This window comes from Branchiostoma floridae, chromosome 6 (assembly GCF_000003815.2).
Source record: "Branchiostoma floridae strain S238N-H82 chromosome 6, Bfl_VNyyK, whole genome shotgun sequence".
Taxonomy (NCBI): Eukaryota; Metazoa; Chordata; class Leptocardii; order Amphioxiformes; family Branchiostomatidae; genus Branchiostoma; species Branchiostoma floridae.
Window position 1 is genome coordinate 2,986,983 of NC_049984.1, and position 15,396 is coordinate 3,002,378.

The window sequence follows — 15,396 nt, forward strand, 5'->3', positions numbered from 1 at the left end:
AGACAACACAGTATGCTGCACCAGACAGCAAGATGCTGATGTATATTTCTCACCAATTCAAATTGTTATTTCCAAGAAATTATCAAGTAATCAACAACTTGGATTTGTTGTACTTTACTACAAAAGACACAGCTGCAATTGTTGAACATTAATTCATGTACAAAAATAAAAGTCAAACAGAAATACAGGCCAAATGTTCCTTATTGGATTCCTTTATTGCTAGGTTAGGGTTAGGATTTGGCTAAGGTTTGTTTTAGCTGGGAAAATTTGGCTGTATCAACATTAACATGCATCTTCAAAGCATTTCTATTACTGTTGCATTACCATAATCAGTGCAAAACAGGATGCAAATCAGATACAGACTTTTGGTTCACTTTTTAATCTGCAATAAGAAAAACACATGGAAAAATTGCCAAAAGCTGGTTATTTCTTATTGGGCATACATGTAGCTGTGACAAGTTCACACAAGCACTATCATAGCAAAGTATCAACAGCTGTTGATGTGGAAAATATATCTACATACTGTAGGGAAGGCTCATTTCATACATTCTATCCATGTTACACTACACCGTGTAAAGTTGGTCTATATTTCATACATAATCCAGCATTGTTTTACTCAATGAAACAGCATTCTATTACAGAAAATGCTCATGAATAGAATTCCTATTGCCAAAGATACCATTACTGTTTCAGTATATCATTGTTAAAACCAACAAACACAAAATATCAATGACTTTCAATTTGATAACTTTCAAAACACTGGCAAAGTAGTGCTTCATTGTACTATATATAAGAATAAATGAATAGCATTGATTATGAATAAGTAACATCTTAGAGTTAGACTTTAGACTAGAGTGGTCACTTACTGTACTGTTTACCATTGTTTGTTCGTCATTTTTCTCACTTGTAATTAGCCCTCAGGCAATAATTTCCAAGAACTTTTGATACTTATCATTAGGACTATTATTATAAATCCTTCTTTTCCCTCAAGCATATAGGCAGTCAGTTATTTATCATAGTCAACTCTAAAAAGGAAGCTAAACATAATTAAAAAGTTCTGAAATCATCAATTACAAAACTTGATAAGGGATTATTTTAAAACATGTACTACTGTGAAAGGGAGAAAATGGAGTGTTGGCAGTGGTTTTAAGTTCGCGGTTGAAACTTCCATGCAGGGTTTTACTATTAAAGGCCAAATATTTGCAATCACTTCAAGCCTTCAGTTAGTTTATCGCTGCAAAAAAACACATGAACATAAAACCACTGCAAACATTACCCATTTACAATTTGTAATAAGGACATATACACTGTATACTCTTCTTCTTCTTCACTGTACATGAAACAACTTTACAAATCACTGCATTGAAAATCCAAAACTCTGTATAAAATACCATGATATTCTCAAAATACAATTAACTATAAATATGCTTATGGTTGCATTCAACTCCTTTGTTAGGAAGGTAGTTCAAGGTACATCATCATATGTCAGAACTAAAAGTCTTCAGTGTTCATTTTATTTCCACTGCTGAGCGGACACCATCTGAAAAAAAAGAAAACATTTCACAGTGGAAAGTTAACAAGGAATTCATTGAACTATCATACTCTTCAATTCTACTAATAGAGTACTTTGATATGGTGTGGGTCACTTGAATAGCCAGATACATGTAATCTATGTGTGAGGGGGAGGGGGGCAGGGTATGCAGACAGCTGTTATAAAATCAGAAATCTGCAAGTTATTAATTACTTAAGTGCTTAACAATATTTTGCTCCTTTAGCCTTATACTGTTATAGCAAAAAAATCAATCTGTAAGTAAAGCTACTTATGCACTCAAGTGAATATGCAGCACATAACAAATATGCTCAAGTTTCATGTACTGTCCCAGTGAGTAAGAATCAGAGTCTAAATTTCTTCATTAAAAAAAAATGAGTTGATATTTATCTGAGTAAGTGTCTTTCTGCATACTATAGTGAAGATATGACCTACTAGTATACAATGTCATATTGTTTCCTTTCAGGATGACTTCCATATGTATGTTGGTTGACCAACTAAAATACATTAATTAACTTAAGTCTATATTTCTTGATCAAAAGCGCGTATTTCCTCAATCACCTCAAATATAATGAAGAAAAGGGAAATTCTAAATGTAATGACTTCTATTGCTTGAGGCAATCAAGTAGCATATAACACTCAGAAATGGAATACTGAAGTTACAACTTTCAAATTAATACAGCCAGCATGTTTACTTGTACTTTCAAACTCTATACTTCTTAGTGAGAAGCAAGGATGCAATTAATATTCTCTCATAAGTTTCAGACATACAAAATTACAAGTACTGTTGACTATTACTAGTTTTTGAAAAAAATCAAAGATGTTTTTCTGAGTACAGGGCATTTCTGAAAAGGCTCACTGTAAACAAGAATACAACCAAAATTTGGGTCAACTTGCAATGAGTATATTGCTTAATCAAAAGCATGGGTTCACTTCATATTCCTACATATATTGGAAAGATATATGTACTATTGATTATTACTAGTTTTTGAAAAATCAGACATGATTTTATATTTCCGGGGAATTTTGGAATGGACCTAGGTGTCAGTAATGTAACAGCTGACACCAAAATTTGGGTCAACTTGCAATGAGTATATTGCTTAATCAAAAGCATGGGTTCACTTCATATTCCTACATATATTGGAAAGATATATGTACTATTGATTATTACTAGTTTTTGAAAAATCAGACATGATTTTATATTTCCGGGGAATTTTGGAATGGACCTAGGTGTCAGTAATGTAACAGCTGAAATTCACCTCAAGTTCCAAAGGCTATATATTTTCATCAAACGCATGGATTCACTTGATATTCCCATATATGTTGGAGAAATATATGTACTATTGATTCTTACTAGTTTCCAGAAAATCAGACATGATCTTATATTTCCGGGGAATTTTGGAATGGACCTAGGTGTCAGTAATGTAACAGCTGAAATTTACATCAAGTTCCAAAGGCTATATTTTTTCATCAAAACCATGGATTGACTTGATATTCCAACATATGTTGGAGACATATACGTACTATTGATTCTTGCTATTTTTTTCGAAATCAGAGAAGTTTTTGTATTTCCGTCTATTTTCTGAAAGTGACTGGGTGTGAATGACAGAAGAGGTCAATTGAAGGTCAACTTTGGATGAGTATTTTTCTTCATCAGAAGTATGGATGGACTTGATATTCCAATATATGTTGGAGGCATATACGTACTATTGATTATTGCTATTTTTTTCGCAATCAGACAAGTTTTTGTATTTCCGGGGATTTTTGGAATGTGGCTGGGTAAGAGTGACAGAAGAGGTCAAATATAGGTCAACTTTGGATGAGTATTTTTCTTCATCAAAAGTATGGATGGACTTGATATTCCAATATATGTTGGAGACATATACGTACTATTGATTCTTGCTATTTTTTTGCAATCAAACAAGTTTTTTTTATTTCCGGGGAATTTTTTAATGTGGCTGGGTGTCAGTCATACAGAAGGTCAATTGAAGGTCAACTTCCAGTGTTTTTATTTCTTCATCAAAAGCATAGATTTGCTTCATATTCCGTCATATGCTGCACAAATATATCTACTAATGATACAAACTACCTTTGTAAGGTTTACATTAGATGATCACATCCCTGTGACATGTTGAAGTTACCACACTTCTGAATAGTGGGGAGGGGGGCAACTACACATGATGTCAACTTCAAAAATCATTTTCTCAAGATCGCCTTGGCCGATTGACTTCAAATTTTCTGTGTAAGTAGAGTCTATTGAGTTCTGACAAAGGATTATATTCAAAGATAGCTATATATTACCGTAACCATTTAGGACTTTCGAAATGGTAAAAAATGTAGTATATAGCTATAACCTAAAGATACAACACGTGAAAGAAGAGCGATCGGCACTTAACACAGTACATATAGCATACCGAATGAAACACTGTTTTATCCCCTGTACATACGCACCTTCCATGTGTCGGCACACGGCTGAATAAACGCACAGTCCCCGGGGTTCTTCAGCACGTCATTGCTCCAAGTTCTGGCGGGCGCCATTTTGGTGAGGCACGCCTAATCCTTCCCATCAGCCTTAGTAGCCACACCCCCTTGTTTGAACCCCATGACATGAGTCAGCGGTAACGGGCATGAGCATGGGGCTTGATCGTGTACTTCTCACTATGATGGCATGAGTCAGAGGTAACGGTAAACAAGCAATCATAATGTGCGTCCCCGGATCAAAAGTAGTTCGGCTACAAAGTAGTACGTCACAGCTGTACTTGAAAAAGCCATAATCATCCTATTATACACAACAAAAACGGGTTCGCTTAAAAGGCTGGGCTGTCTACCAGGCCAGGCTGCCTGGCCTGTCTACCTGGCCTGGCTATCACGTCAGGCTACTCAGATCCCCCCATTCATAACCCCATCATATGGCACTCAGCCAAAATAGCTGATTGACAGGCATAGTAATTGCTGATCTCCAACCCTGCTAGTGCCAGTGACCCAAGGTTGCCCTGTCCACCACTGGCTGGGCCCTTCTGGAATGTGTCTGGAAGGCCTTGCTTGCAGCATGTCAGGAACACAAGTACCAGCACTGTGTTTGTGTATGTTTGTGGGTGTGTAAATGTGTGTGTGCGTGCGTGTGTGTGTGTGTGTGTGTGTGTGTGTGTGTGTGTGTGTGTGTAAGAATGGGCTTGCCAGCTGCTGGCATTCAATGAAGAAACAAATTTCTGTTGCTGAGCAACAGAAATTTGTTTCTTCATTGAATGTCTATCTTCTAGAACAGAAACTATCTAAGCTTGTGCAACAAGAAGGGAGAGCATAAATCACTTGCTCACTGTAAACAAGCTAAACTTGTACTGACCAAGGGGGGTATAATTAAATGTACCTCCTTGTTCTCTATACTAGTATGCCATGTTGACATATACAATCTTAGTAGTCACATAGCATTTTTGAGGCTGTGGATTTTTATCCACTCTACAATTTTTGTGTCCAGGACAGCCCAATCCTCTCCTTCCACTGCCAATAATCTCTCCAACCCCCTTGTACAAGTTGGAGTGGGGAAAGTACTGTTAACAGCACAGATTTCGTGACATGTCAAAGGATTTGAACCCAGGACCTCTGTTTTCTAGGTCTAACACCCTAAAGCATTTACCGAACACAGTACTGGTACAGTACTTGAATGTGTTCCTGACACACTGCCCAGGCCTCCAGACACATTCCCGAAGGGTCCAGCCAGTGGACAGGCCAACCTCCGGTTACTGGCAGGGTTGAAAATTAGCAATTACTATGCCTGTCAATCAGCTATTTTGGCTGAGTGCCACATGATGGGGCTATGAATGGGGGGATCTGAGCAGCCTGACGTGATAGCCAGGCCAGGTAGACAGGCCAGGTAGCCTGGCCTGGTAGACAGCCCAGCCTTTTAAGCGAACCCAACAAAAACTGTATTGAAGGGTTGAGGAGTACATCAATTATGAGACTAAAACGTTACGTAAGTTGGATGACAATGTTTTTTCGTGCGGCGTGAATTTGCGCCTTGATACTGTTTATAGGGTACTGCCTGTGCGTCGGCTCCCGTCGTCCTGTGCGCTAATTTGGTGGCGAGTTTCAAATTCAGTCGAGGGCGTTCCATGGAGGAAGACAGACGTGTTGAAGATTTCTCAGCCGGAGCTGTTATTCTTGGACGGATCGACGGAATCCCAGCACTAGAATTTGACAAGATGGATACAACAGTTGATGGAGGTGTGTTGAGATGCATTTTATTTGCCATATTACTTTATTTGTGATAACGATAATATTTCTGTTGCCCCCCACCCCCCGCAATAGCCAACCTATATTTGGTAGTAGCCATCAAGACGTAACGTTAAACCGATGAAATGCACAATTTACTTTCACGTAGGTAAAACCTGTAACGTTCTGCGTGCCGTCGAAATAGTTAGCTGGCACGGAAAAAATATCGGCAAGGGGGAGGGGGGCGGTATACCGCTCAAAAGGAAAGGCGGTCTGGTGGCCGATTTGAGGTTCTCATGAATTAAAGCTTTAACAAATTGAACATAGGTTCAAACAGATAGCGACGGTGGGGGGTGATACTGCCAAAATCACGGCAGAGGGGGGACTGCGGCAAAAATAACGGCAGAGCGTATTGGAGAGGGAATGGCGCCAAAAATAATGGCGCCAAAAATAATGGCGCCAAAAATAATGGCGCCAAAAATAATGGCGCCAAAAATAATGGCGCCAAAAATAATGGCGCCAAAAATAATGGCGCCAAAAATTGAATCACCAAATCTCACTTTTTCTCGCGTGGATTGCACTAACGCCCTCCTGTAATGCTAGGTGAAACTGCAGTTTCCTTTTCTCGCGTGGATTGCACTAACGCCCTCTAGTCATGCTAGCTGAAACTGCAGTTTTCTTTTCTCGCGTGGATTGCACTAACGCCCTCTAGTCATGCTAGCTGAAACTGCAGTTTCACCAATGTGAAGTCAATAATGATAGGCATCTAGCATCATGTTGCAGCCTTTATTTCATTTTTAGATGAAATTAAGTCATTTTGTTGATGTTGCTACATCAGGCATCCTTCTTATTTGTAATATGCTGGAAAAATTTTCAACTTTTTTTTCAAAGTTGTGTTTTTCTCTGTTTTTCCTATTTCTCCAGTTTTTCTCTATAACTGAGCATTTGTGTTTACTCTACAGTCTGTGGCACTGACCACTTTTCCATGTGTATTTTTCAAATCGCATGTTAAGTCTATGCCAACATGCAATTTTGCACGCACTGTTGCAGTCATTGCCTTATATTTTCGGTAGCGTCTGTGTGTGTGTCAGGGGGGAGTTGGGGTGTGGGTCAGGATTTGGAAAGGAATAACTGAAGAAGGACTGGAGTTGACGGATCGTCATGGTTTTTGGTATGCAGCTAGCTTCCGTGATGCTTCATATAGTTGAATATTGAATTTGCGAATCGGAATCTAATTTGCATTATCAATGAAGAAATTGTCTAAACCTGCCCTGTTCCATTATAGGACTATTGCAACATGTGATATTTGTAATGGAGACAGAGAAGTATGTTTATAGATGAATATTATGCTAATACAGATCTAATTTGCATAATTGATGAGAAAATTTTATAGTCCCACTGCGGTGAATGACCGGAATTTCTTGTGGCACTTGAAAGTTATGTGCAGGTAAACATTGAACATTGATTATGCAACTGAGGATTTCATTTGCATAACTTATCATAAACTGTGATTGAAGCCTTTCTGAGCATAGATTGTGTACGTCAGTTACATGGGGGGGGGTGATGATCAATAAATGTAATTTATGCAAACGAGGAACTTTTTTGCACAATTTGTAATGACAAACATAATCCCCCAGTTGTAAAGGTAAAATCCCTTAGCAAAGGCGTGGGACGTGTAACTGATGAAGTTTTTTTAGCACATCCACTGGGTTTTGGTCAGGACTTACTAAGCTGAACCTTTGGACCTGAATCCAGACTTCTTGCAATTTTTCCCATTCGCCCTGTCAGTCCAATTTTTTTTTTTTGGGGGGGGGGGGGGGGGGTATCGGAGAACCAACAAATGGAATTGTTATGCCCTCTTGTCCTTAGCAACATTGATGATTTATTTCCTCTTGCAGATCTGAGTGAGAGTGGGGGAGCAGCACTTCCAGTTATTCACTACCATGTTTACAACATCAGCCAGGTGGAAAATGTACAGATTGGTACAAATAATGTTATTGACAAAACTGGATATGACGACAGGGATTTTGTGGATGGTGAGACGGTACTTTTGCACAAACCTTTGTACGTTTAATTACAAATTAAAATACAATCTAATAACTCTATTTTTACCTATTTGTTTCAAGTTTTAGTTAAGCACTTGTATTGATTAGGTGAACTAAACAATAAAACATATTTGTATAATCTTTCGACCTCAATAAAATAGCTACAGAAAATAAATTTGGTAAGAAAAATCAGTTCCACGTGAAGATTTATTTATGCATCAACATAACCATCTGATTGCAGGAAAGGAATCAAGGCTACTTGTGGAGAAGTTGGAATACGAGCCACACCATGTTGACCCGTGGGACAATCGTAAAGACAATCCAGGAGGTATATTTACATTCCACTCCACATATTGTAGGTATGAGAGTGAAAGATTGTTAACACATCATTAATTACCTTTTAATGTACCATACTTGTAAATGTAAATTCATTTCGTTAATCCATTTTAAAATGATTAAGTTTTGTCCGGAATTAATCTGGAAGTCCCTGATTAACCTGGAGGGCGTTTGCCATATTTCACTCCACCATACCGTGGGTCTGGGAGTAAATATGTTGTTACAACTTATATTTCCTTCCCTATACCCTGTATTGGGGGGGGGGGGGGGGGTGTTTTTGCCGGTGTCTCCCCTTGGTCTACTTAAACAGGAGGTGCCCACTACTCTTCCGGACTGAGGACCTTACTCTTTGATGGATGGAAGTATATCCCCCAATGAAGCCTCAACTGATACACAGAGGAAATATCAAGCTCTAGTTGATCGCAATCATCGGAGTTGTGCATCTCTCTATACGAATTGTCTGCAAACAACGCTACAGTGGAGTTCTTGGCAGTGTCAGGTAAATCATCGATATATCCTACGAATAACATTGGACCTAGAACGGAACCCTGCGGAACACCAGAGGCAACAGGGAGCCACTCTGAGCGACTGCCTTCAAATACCGCTCGCAGCTTTCGGTTAGTATGGGACGAGATTTGACAGTCCCTAGTAATGCTGTTGAGACTTTTGTATACATGGAAGGGATTTTTATTCTTGCAATAAGAAATGATTGAATCTTTGTCAATGATTCTATTAAGTTGATCTTCTCCAGAAGCCAGCATGGAGAATAATGTCGCGAGAAGAATATGTGCTGGTCCATTCGTTTTAGTACAGGAAGCGAGCGAGTACTACTACAACACGTACAAGCTCACGGCTGGCTGTGAGGACTGGAAGGTGGCTACGAGGGAGGACAGAGTTCATCAACAGTAGATGTCAGGGGCTTGACCTCAACCCCCTGAACAAAGCGAGTCTCTGTGTCATTCTTGAATACACGTTTTAGCCTTATCTGATAGGTTCTAGGTCGGACTAACTAATTTAAGGACTATTCCGTTAGAAAGAGTAGGAGAGAGTTTTTGAGTGATTAGCATGGGGGGAGGGGGCTTGAAACTCCTGACTCTGGGGATTCCTTTTTGATGGAAACGCAAGCCAATTGCCACCATATCCTCAAGCTTTACGGCATGTTTTTGCTCGTTTGATTGGCCCAAGTTCATCGCTTCTGAATGAAGTAGTTATTTACTCCCAATCATCAAGCATAACTATTCGGAAGAAGGACAGTATCCAAGGGGTTAAGCAGTCTACAACTGGTCAATTAGCCTTTAGATACTGTCTTTGGCAGGCAGATAAATCTATTTGAAGATTTATTTGATTCCAAATCAAGACAAGAACGTACACAATTTTGCATGTTTTGGGGAAAATAGTGCCAATTCCACGCCTGAAGGTTACAGAGACTGTCAACACCGTCGATGTCAATAATCATGTAGTAGGTTTTGAACATTCCAGTAAGCTTGACTGAAAGAAGAGAAAAAAAAAATGTTCAAGAAGGTAGCCGTATCGGCTGCAGATATAGCCAGAAGAGTGTCCTGAAGTGCACGGCACATTCGGTACTCATCCTGAACTTTCTGTAAAACTGAAGCCAGGTTAACGGTTAATGTTGACAAATCCCAGAGGGTGGTAGTATGTAGCAACTGCCTTCAGACTGGAAGACTGAATTTCACGGACGAGAATTTCATGCTGGGTTCAAGGTCGCCTTCGAAAACTACAAACGGCTGTAGAGACGGTCAGAAGGACGACGCCATCAACTTTGCCTGCGAGAACGTGGTGACAGTCTGAACGGTAGGTAAACGACTTGTCTTCGCTTAAGTTGTGTGCAAAGAAGTAATCCACGTATCCTCGGCAAGTATTTTGGAATGTTTCAGATTCTCCTTAAGGCTATACCAATCATGGTGCTCGCCAAAAATACACCTTAACACTTAGAGAGTCAAGCGTTCCAGATTTAAAAACAAATGTAGTCCGTACACCATAGTCCCCCTTCAGGCCATCCTGTTGAGGGAGACGTGAAGACAAATATCTGGCCCGTCAGATTTCTGCTGACTGCGTGCCATTGAGGGTGGCAAATGACAACATGAAGTTGGTCTACGTACGTGGCCAATAGTCCCAACTTGATCTTTACACTGTTGATTGGATTTTGCCAGGTGCCAGCTCTTTAGGTCATGAGATATCGAACGTTCAACATGACCATGTCACTTTCCACTGGGGCATAAAAGTAGATTGACGCACATAGAATGTCCCCAACAGGTAGTGTTAACTGAACCCAGACCTTTAGGTGATTTTTCTCCACAAGAAGGCCTTAACGAATTTTCCAGTAGCTACCCCCAACAGCTATGTTTGTTACTAGAGATGGTTACAACCAGTTCCAGACTGTTAATTTTGAAAAAAATTAAATGCACAATATTCTTTCGTACTATGCAGACAAATCTTACAGTACTTCATAAATGCTTCTTTGAAAAATGGTATCTACAGAATACAGCGAAAGAAGCAGAATGGTTCTGCAATTACGTTCTGGGTAAAGACAAGCAAATAATGGTAAAAGCAAGTAACAACTTCTCGTAAGTAATAGCAACTTCAGTACTACTAAAGAAAGGCTTTGATAGTCTCTGATTTTGACAGTGTGAACAAAATGTGCCGGTGATGCTACCTGCTTCTGATTTATCTTATTCTAATGTATGAAGCAACATTTCATCCTTAGATATGATTTTATTATTATTAGCTACGGCCGCGTGGCGCGTTGGTACACCCGATCCCTCGATCTCGGAAGTTAAGCAACGCGCGGTTCGGACAGTGCTTGGATGGGAGACCAACCAAGGACGTCCGGATTGCTGTAGCCTCACGAAGCTTTCCACGAAATCGTCTTCCGGGAGGGACGTAAAACGGGGGTCCCGTGCTCGAGGAGGTGCCTCGACCACGTTAATCAGCCTCATTACTCATAATGGGTACCTACTGGCTGGCAAAATACACCTGGTGATTATCTATCAGAGACAAGGAATTCTACAAAGACTAGTTTTCCTTAGACTTCAGGACCATATCCTCTTTAACATGAAACAATACAAGTCGGTGACTTCTCTTTTAATCCTGAATCTCGGATGAATAAAATCTTGTAGGGTGCATTCGTGGAGACTGCTAGTCGCTGTAAGTGTTGCTACATACGTAACAACAAGAGAAAGTTGGTTTCCACTTAAGTATCCCATTCAGACGCAGGTAGCATCACTGGCATGTTTTATTCACACTGTCGAAGTCAGAGACTAGCAAAGTTGTTTAAAGTAGTGCGGAAGTTGCGATTACTTACGTGAAGAAGTTGTTACTTCCGTTACCATCATTTGCTTGTCTTTACCCAGAACATAGTTGGAGAACCATTCTGCATCAATTGCTGCATTCTATAGTTACCATTTCTCAGACAAACATTTATTAAGTATAAGATTTGTCTGCACAGCATGAAAGAATATTGTGCATTTCATTTTTTTTTTTTCAAAATCAACACTCAGTCTGGAAATGCTTGTAACTATCTCTAGTAGCAAACGTGGCTGTTAAGGTTAGCCACTGGAAAGTACGTCAAGACCTTGTGGAGACAAATCACCAAAATGTTTGGGTTCAATCAGCACTACCTGTTGGGAACATTCTTTGTACGTCAATCTACTTTTCTGAAATCCCCCAGTGGAAAGTGACATGGCGAGACTGAATGTTCGATGTCTCATGGCCTAAAAGAGCACCTTTCAAAATCCAATCAACAGTGTATGGATCAAGTTGGGACAATTGGCTACGTACGTAGACCGCCTTCATGTTGTTACTTTCCACCCTCAATGGCACGCGGTCAGCAGAAATCTGACGGTCCAGAAATTTGTCTTCACATGTCTCCCTCAACAGGATGACCCGGGAGAAGCGGGGCTATGGTAGCTGGACTACATTTGTTTTTAAATCAGAAACCCTTGAATCTCTAAGTTTTAAGGAGTACGTTTGGCGAGCATCATGAATGGTATTGTCTTACGGGGAATCTCAAACATTCCAGAATACATGCTGAGGAACTGTGGATTACTTTGCACACAACGTAAGCGAAGACAAGTCGTTTACCTACCGTTCTGACCGTCACCACGTTCTTTCAGGCAAAGTTGGTGTCGTCGTCCTTCTGACCGTCTCTGCAACCGTTTGCAGTGTCGAAGGTAAGATCTTGAACCCAGCGATGAAATTCACGTCTGTGAAATTCAGTCTTCCAGTCTGAATGCAGTTGCTTCAGACCACCCTTTGGAAATTTGTCAACAATAACTGTGAACCTGGCTTCAGTCTTACCGAAAGTTCAGGATGAGTACCGAATGTGCCGTGCACTTCAGCACTCTTGCTAGATCTTTAGCCGATACAGCTACCTTCTTCAACAAGTACGTTTTCTCTTCTTTCAGTCAAGCTTACTGGAATGTTCAAAACCTACTATTGATATCAACGGAATTGACAGTCTCTGTAACCTTCAGGTGTCGAATTGGCACTATCTTTTTTCAAAACATGCAAAAGTGTTTACGTTTTGTCTTGATTTGGAATCAAATAAATCTTCAATCAGATTTATCTGCCTGCCAAAGAGGGTATCTAAAGGCTAATTAGTATCCAACTGGCCAGTTGGATACCGCTTAACCCCTTCGATACTGTCCTTGCCCCCGATAGATCTGCTCGGCGATTAGGAGTATATAACTACTTCATACAGAAGAGGTGAACTTGGACCAGCTCAAGCGAGCCAAAACATGTCGTAAAGCTTGGGAATAAGGTGGTAATTGGCTTTCGTTTCTATCGAAAAAAGAATCCCCGGCGCTAGGAGTTTCAAGCCCACATCCATGCTAATCACTCAAAAACTCTCTCCTACCTTTCGAACGGAATAGTCCTTGGTCTGACCTAGTACGTATGAGCTAAGGCTAAAAAGTCTATTCAAGAATGACACAGAGACTCGCTTTAATTTGTTCAGGGAGTTGAGATTAAGCCCCTGACATCTGCTGGTGACGGCCTCTGTCCTCCCTCGCAGCCATCTTCCAGTCCTGACAGAAGGCCGTGAGTTACATGTAGTACTAGTACGTGTACTCGATCTCTTTCTGTACCAATACGAATGGACCCGCACATATTCTTCTCGCGACATTCAAATATTCGTAGGCTCAATTACTCTTAGTACAATTATTTTCCATGCTCGATCCCTGGCTTCCGGAGAAACCCAACTCGATAGAATCATTGACAAAGATCCAATCCGTTCTTATTGCAATAATAACCAGTACATGAATGAAGTCTCAGCAGCATTACCTGTGACTGTCAAAGTCTCGTACCATGCCAGCCGAAAGCTGCGAGCGGTAGTTGAAGGCAGTCGCTCAGAGAGTCAGAGTGGCTCCCCATTGCCTCTGGTGTTCCTCAGGGCTCCATTCTAGATCCAATGTTATTCTTATGATACATGGATGATTTACCTGGCACTGTCAAGAACTCCACTGTAGCGTTGCCTGCAGACAATTGGCACAGAGCGATTTCCAACCTCGATTGCGATAAACTAGTGCTTGATATTTCTTCTATGAGACTATGTATCAGAGGAGTCTTCAGTGGGGGATGTCATTCCATCCATCAATCTGAGTGTAAGGTTCTCAAAGAGCACAATAACCTTTATCTACTACTTGTATTTGTCAGACACCACAACATAAGCATAAACATACAGTCAGTAGTATGAATTTTTGCCCGATCTGACCTGCTATGGACCTATCATATTGTGAACATCGTAGCGAGAGCCAATTGTATGATTGTATGATTGGCTTCAGTAACTTACAGTCGGTTACGAATCCAGCCTAGGGGTGCGTAAAGTATTGTATATGTTACACTGGTTGTAACGCTGTTGCATTCTATGCTGAGGTGAGAGTCAGTGAATTCGACCACTCCTGCTCTCTCATCCCATCCTGCCAAGATAAAACATTAATCCCACTTCGTAAGTCCATATCAACATTGATTTTTTTGTATTGCAGATCTCAGTAAGACTGACAGTGGAATAACAGCCCCTTCAGTTATTCACAACCACTACTACAACATCAGCCAGGTGGAAAATGTACAGATTGGTCACGACAACGTCATGAATACATCCGCATGCGAGGATGAGGATTTTGTGGATGGTGAGACAGTATTTTCTTTTATAGATGCCTTTGTACGTCTACCTACATCTATGGAGGTTAGACACCCTGTATTGATAGTATTTAAGGGCAATTCTGTCCTTACAACCGGATAAGATTTAGAAATTACTTCCGGGTGTTTGGAGTGACCCCAATCAGTCTTGAGTATTACCGAGATAAACAGGTAAAAAAATTCAATACGTCTAACTGAAAAAAATAAAAAAACGGTTGAACATGTCAAAGTCGCTTAGTCATAAGGATCGTATGCAATTTCACTTACTGATGATGTTAAATGTAAATGATGTTAGTATAGTTCCCACGCTAAGACAATGCCATCCATAGGAACTGCAAATCATTTTCTGTCTATTGCCTGTTAATGTCAAGTTTTTAATTTAGTAGTACTTTTTTTTCTAGATCACAGCTCCTGTGTTTCTCTGTATTCTCTTGATCAGTTGACACTGGTCTATTCCAGAGGCTAATAAAGAAGCTGGCATTAGCAGATACCAAAGGTTGTTTTGGAATAGGTTGTCAGCTAGCCTATATTTTACAGTTACAGGGCTATGCAACGCTTTGACTGTAGGTGTGCAATGGGCTATCTATAGAACAAAACGATTGGAATTAGCAGTGGTTAAATATTGAATAGTAACGTTACACATGAACAGTTCCTTACTTCTGCCTGAGTGTGTCCTTGTCTTTTGTACAGCACCACTACCGGTAGAAGTGTTAGCAGTTGGCTCGACTCTAGAAGCATCGATAGTTGTCTCAAACGTTCCACTTGGCCTTCCTCCTGAGATGCATCCAAAACTACAAGTAGAAGACACTGTCTAGCTCTCCTGGGGAAATGGAGTACATTGTGCGATGTTACACGCTGATCTGTCATATTTTGTGATGATGATGATGATTGGTTTATTTATTTCAAAATCGAGGATACCTGGCAGCCAAAGGCTGAATTGCGTATCTTCTTACAGGGATCACAATAACAATCATTTAACATTATACATTATACATGTCAAAAACAAACACTTCGGATTGAACTTACAGTACTAAATGCGGAGGAGACGAGTAAACTACTGTAACAGTTTTAAAATTCTGTCGTTACAGATGAAATTGATTA

The 15,396-nt window shown here is 40.2% G+C and overlaps 1 protein-coding gene and 1 long non-coding RNA gene across 2 annotated transcripts; one reads left to right on the forward strand and one right to left on the reverse strand.

Moving 5' to 3' along the window:
• Positions 1 to 359: 359 nt before the first annotated feature.
• On the reverse strand, positions 360 to 4,147 carry LOC118417174. Its single transcript, XR_004831325.1, has 2 exons — positions 4,001 to 4,147; positions 360 to 1,540 (listed from the first exon to the last, which is right to left on the reverse strand). It is a non-coding gene; the product is annotated as an uncharacterized LOC118417174 (long non-coding RNA).
• Positions 4,148 to 5,514: 1,367 nt separating this feature from the next.
• LOC118417175 lies at positions 5,515 to 15,282 on the forward strand. The gene is made up of 5 exons (XM_035822608.1): positions 5,515 to 5,770; positions 7,657 to 7,794; positions 8,045 to 8,131; positions 14,142 to 14,285; positions 14,986 to 15,282. The coding sequence occupies exons 1-5, from the start codon at positions 5,659 to 5,661 to the stop codon at positions 15,108 to 15,110; spliced, it is 606 nt and encodes a 201-aa protein (XP_035678501.1). The 5' UTR covers positions 5,515 to 5,658; the 3' UTR covers positions 15,111 to 15,282.
• Positions 15,283 to 15,396: the final 114 nt, after the last annotated feature.

Coding starts and splice junctions, on each gene's coding strand:
- LOC118417175 (XM_035822608.1), top strand. CDS start 5,659: ATGGAGGAAGACAGACGTGTTGAAGATTTCTCAGCCGGAGCTGTTATT. Junction 7,795..8,044: donor CGACAGGGATTTTGTGGATG/GTGAGACGGTAC, acceptor ATCTGATTGCAG/GAAAGGAATCAAGGCTACTT. Junction 14,286..14,985: donor GGATGAGGATTTTGTGGATG/GTGAGACAGTAT, acceptor TCTTTTGTACAG/CACCACTACCGGTAGAAGTG.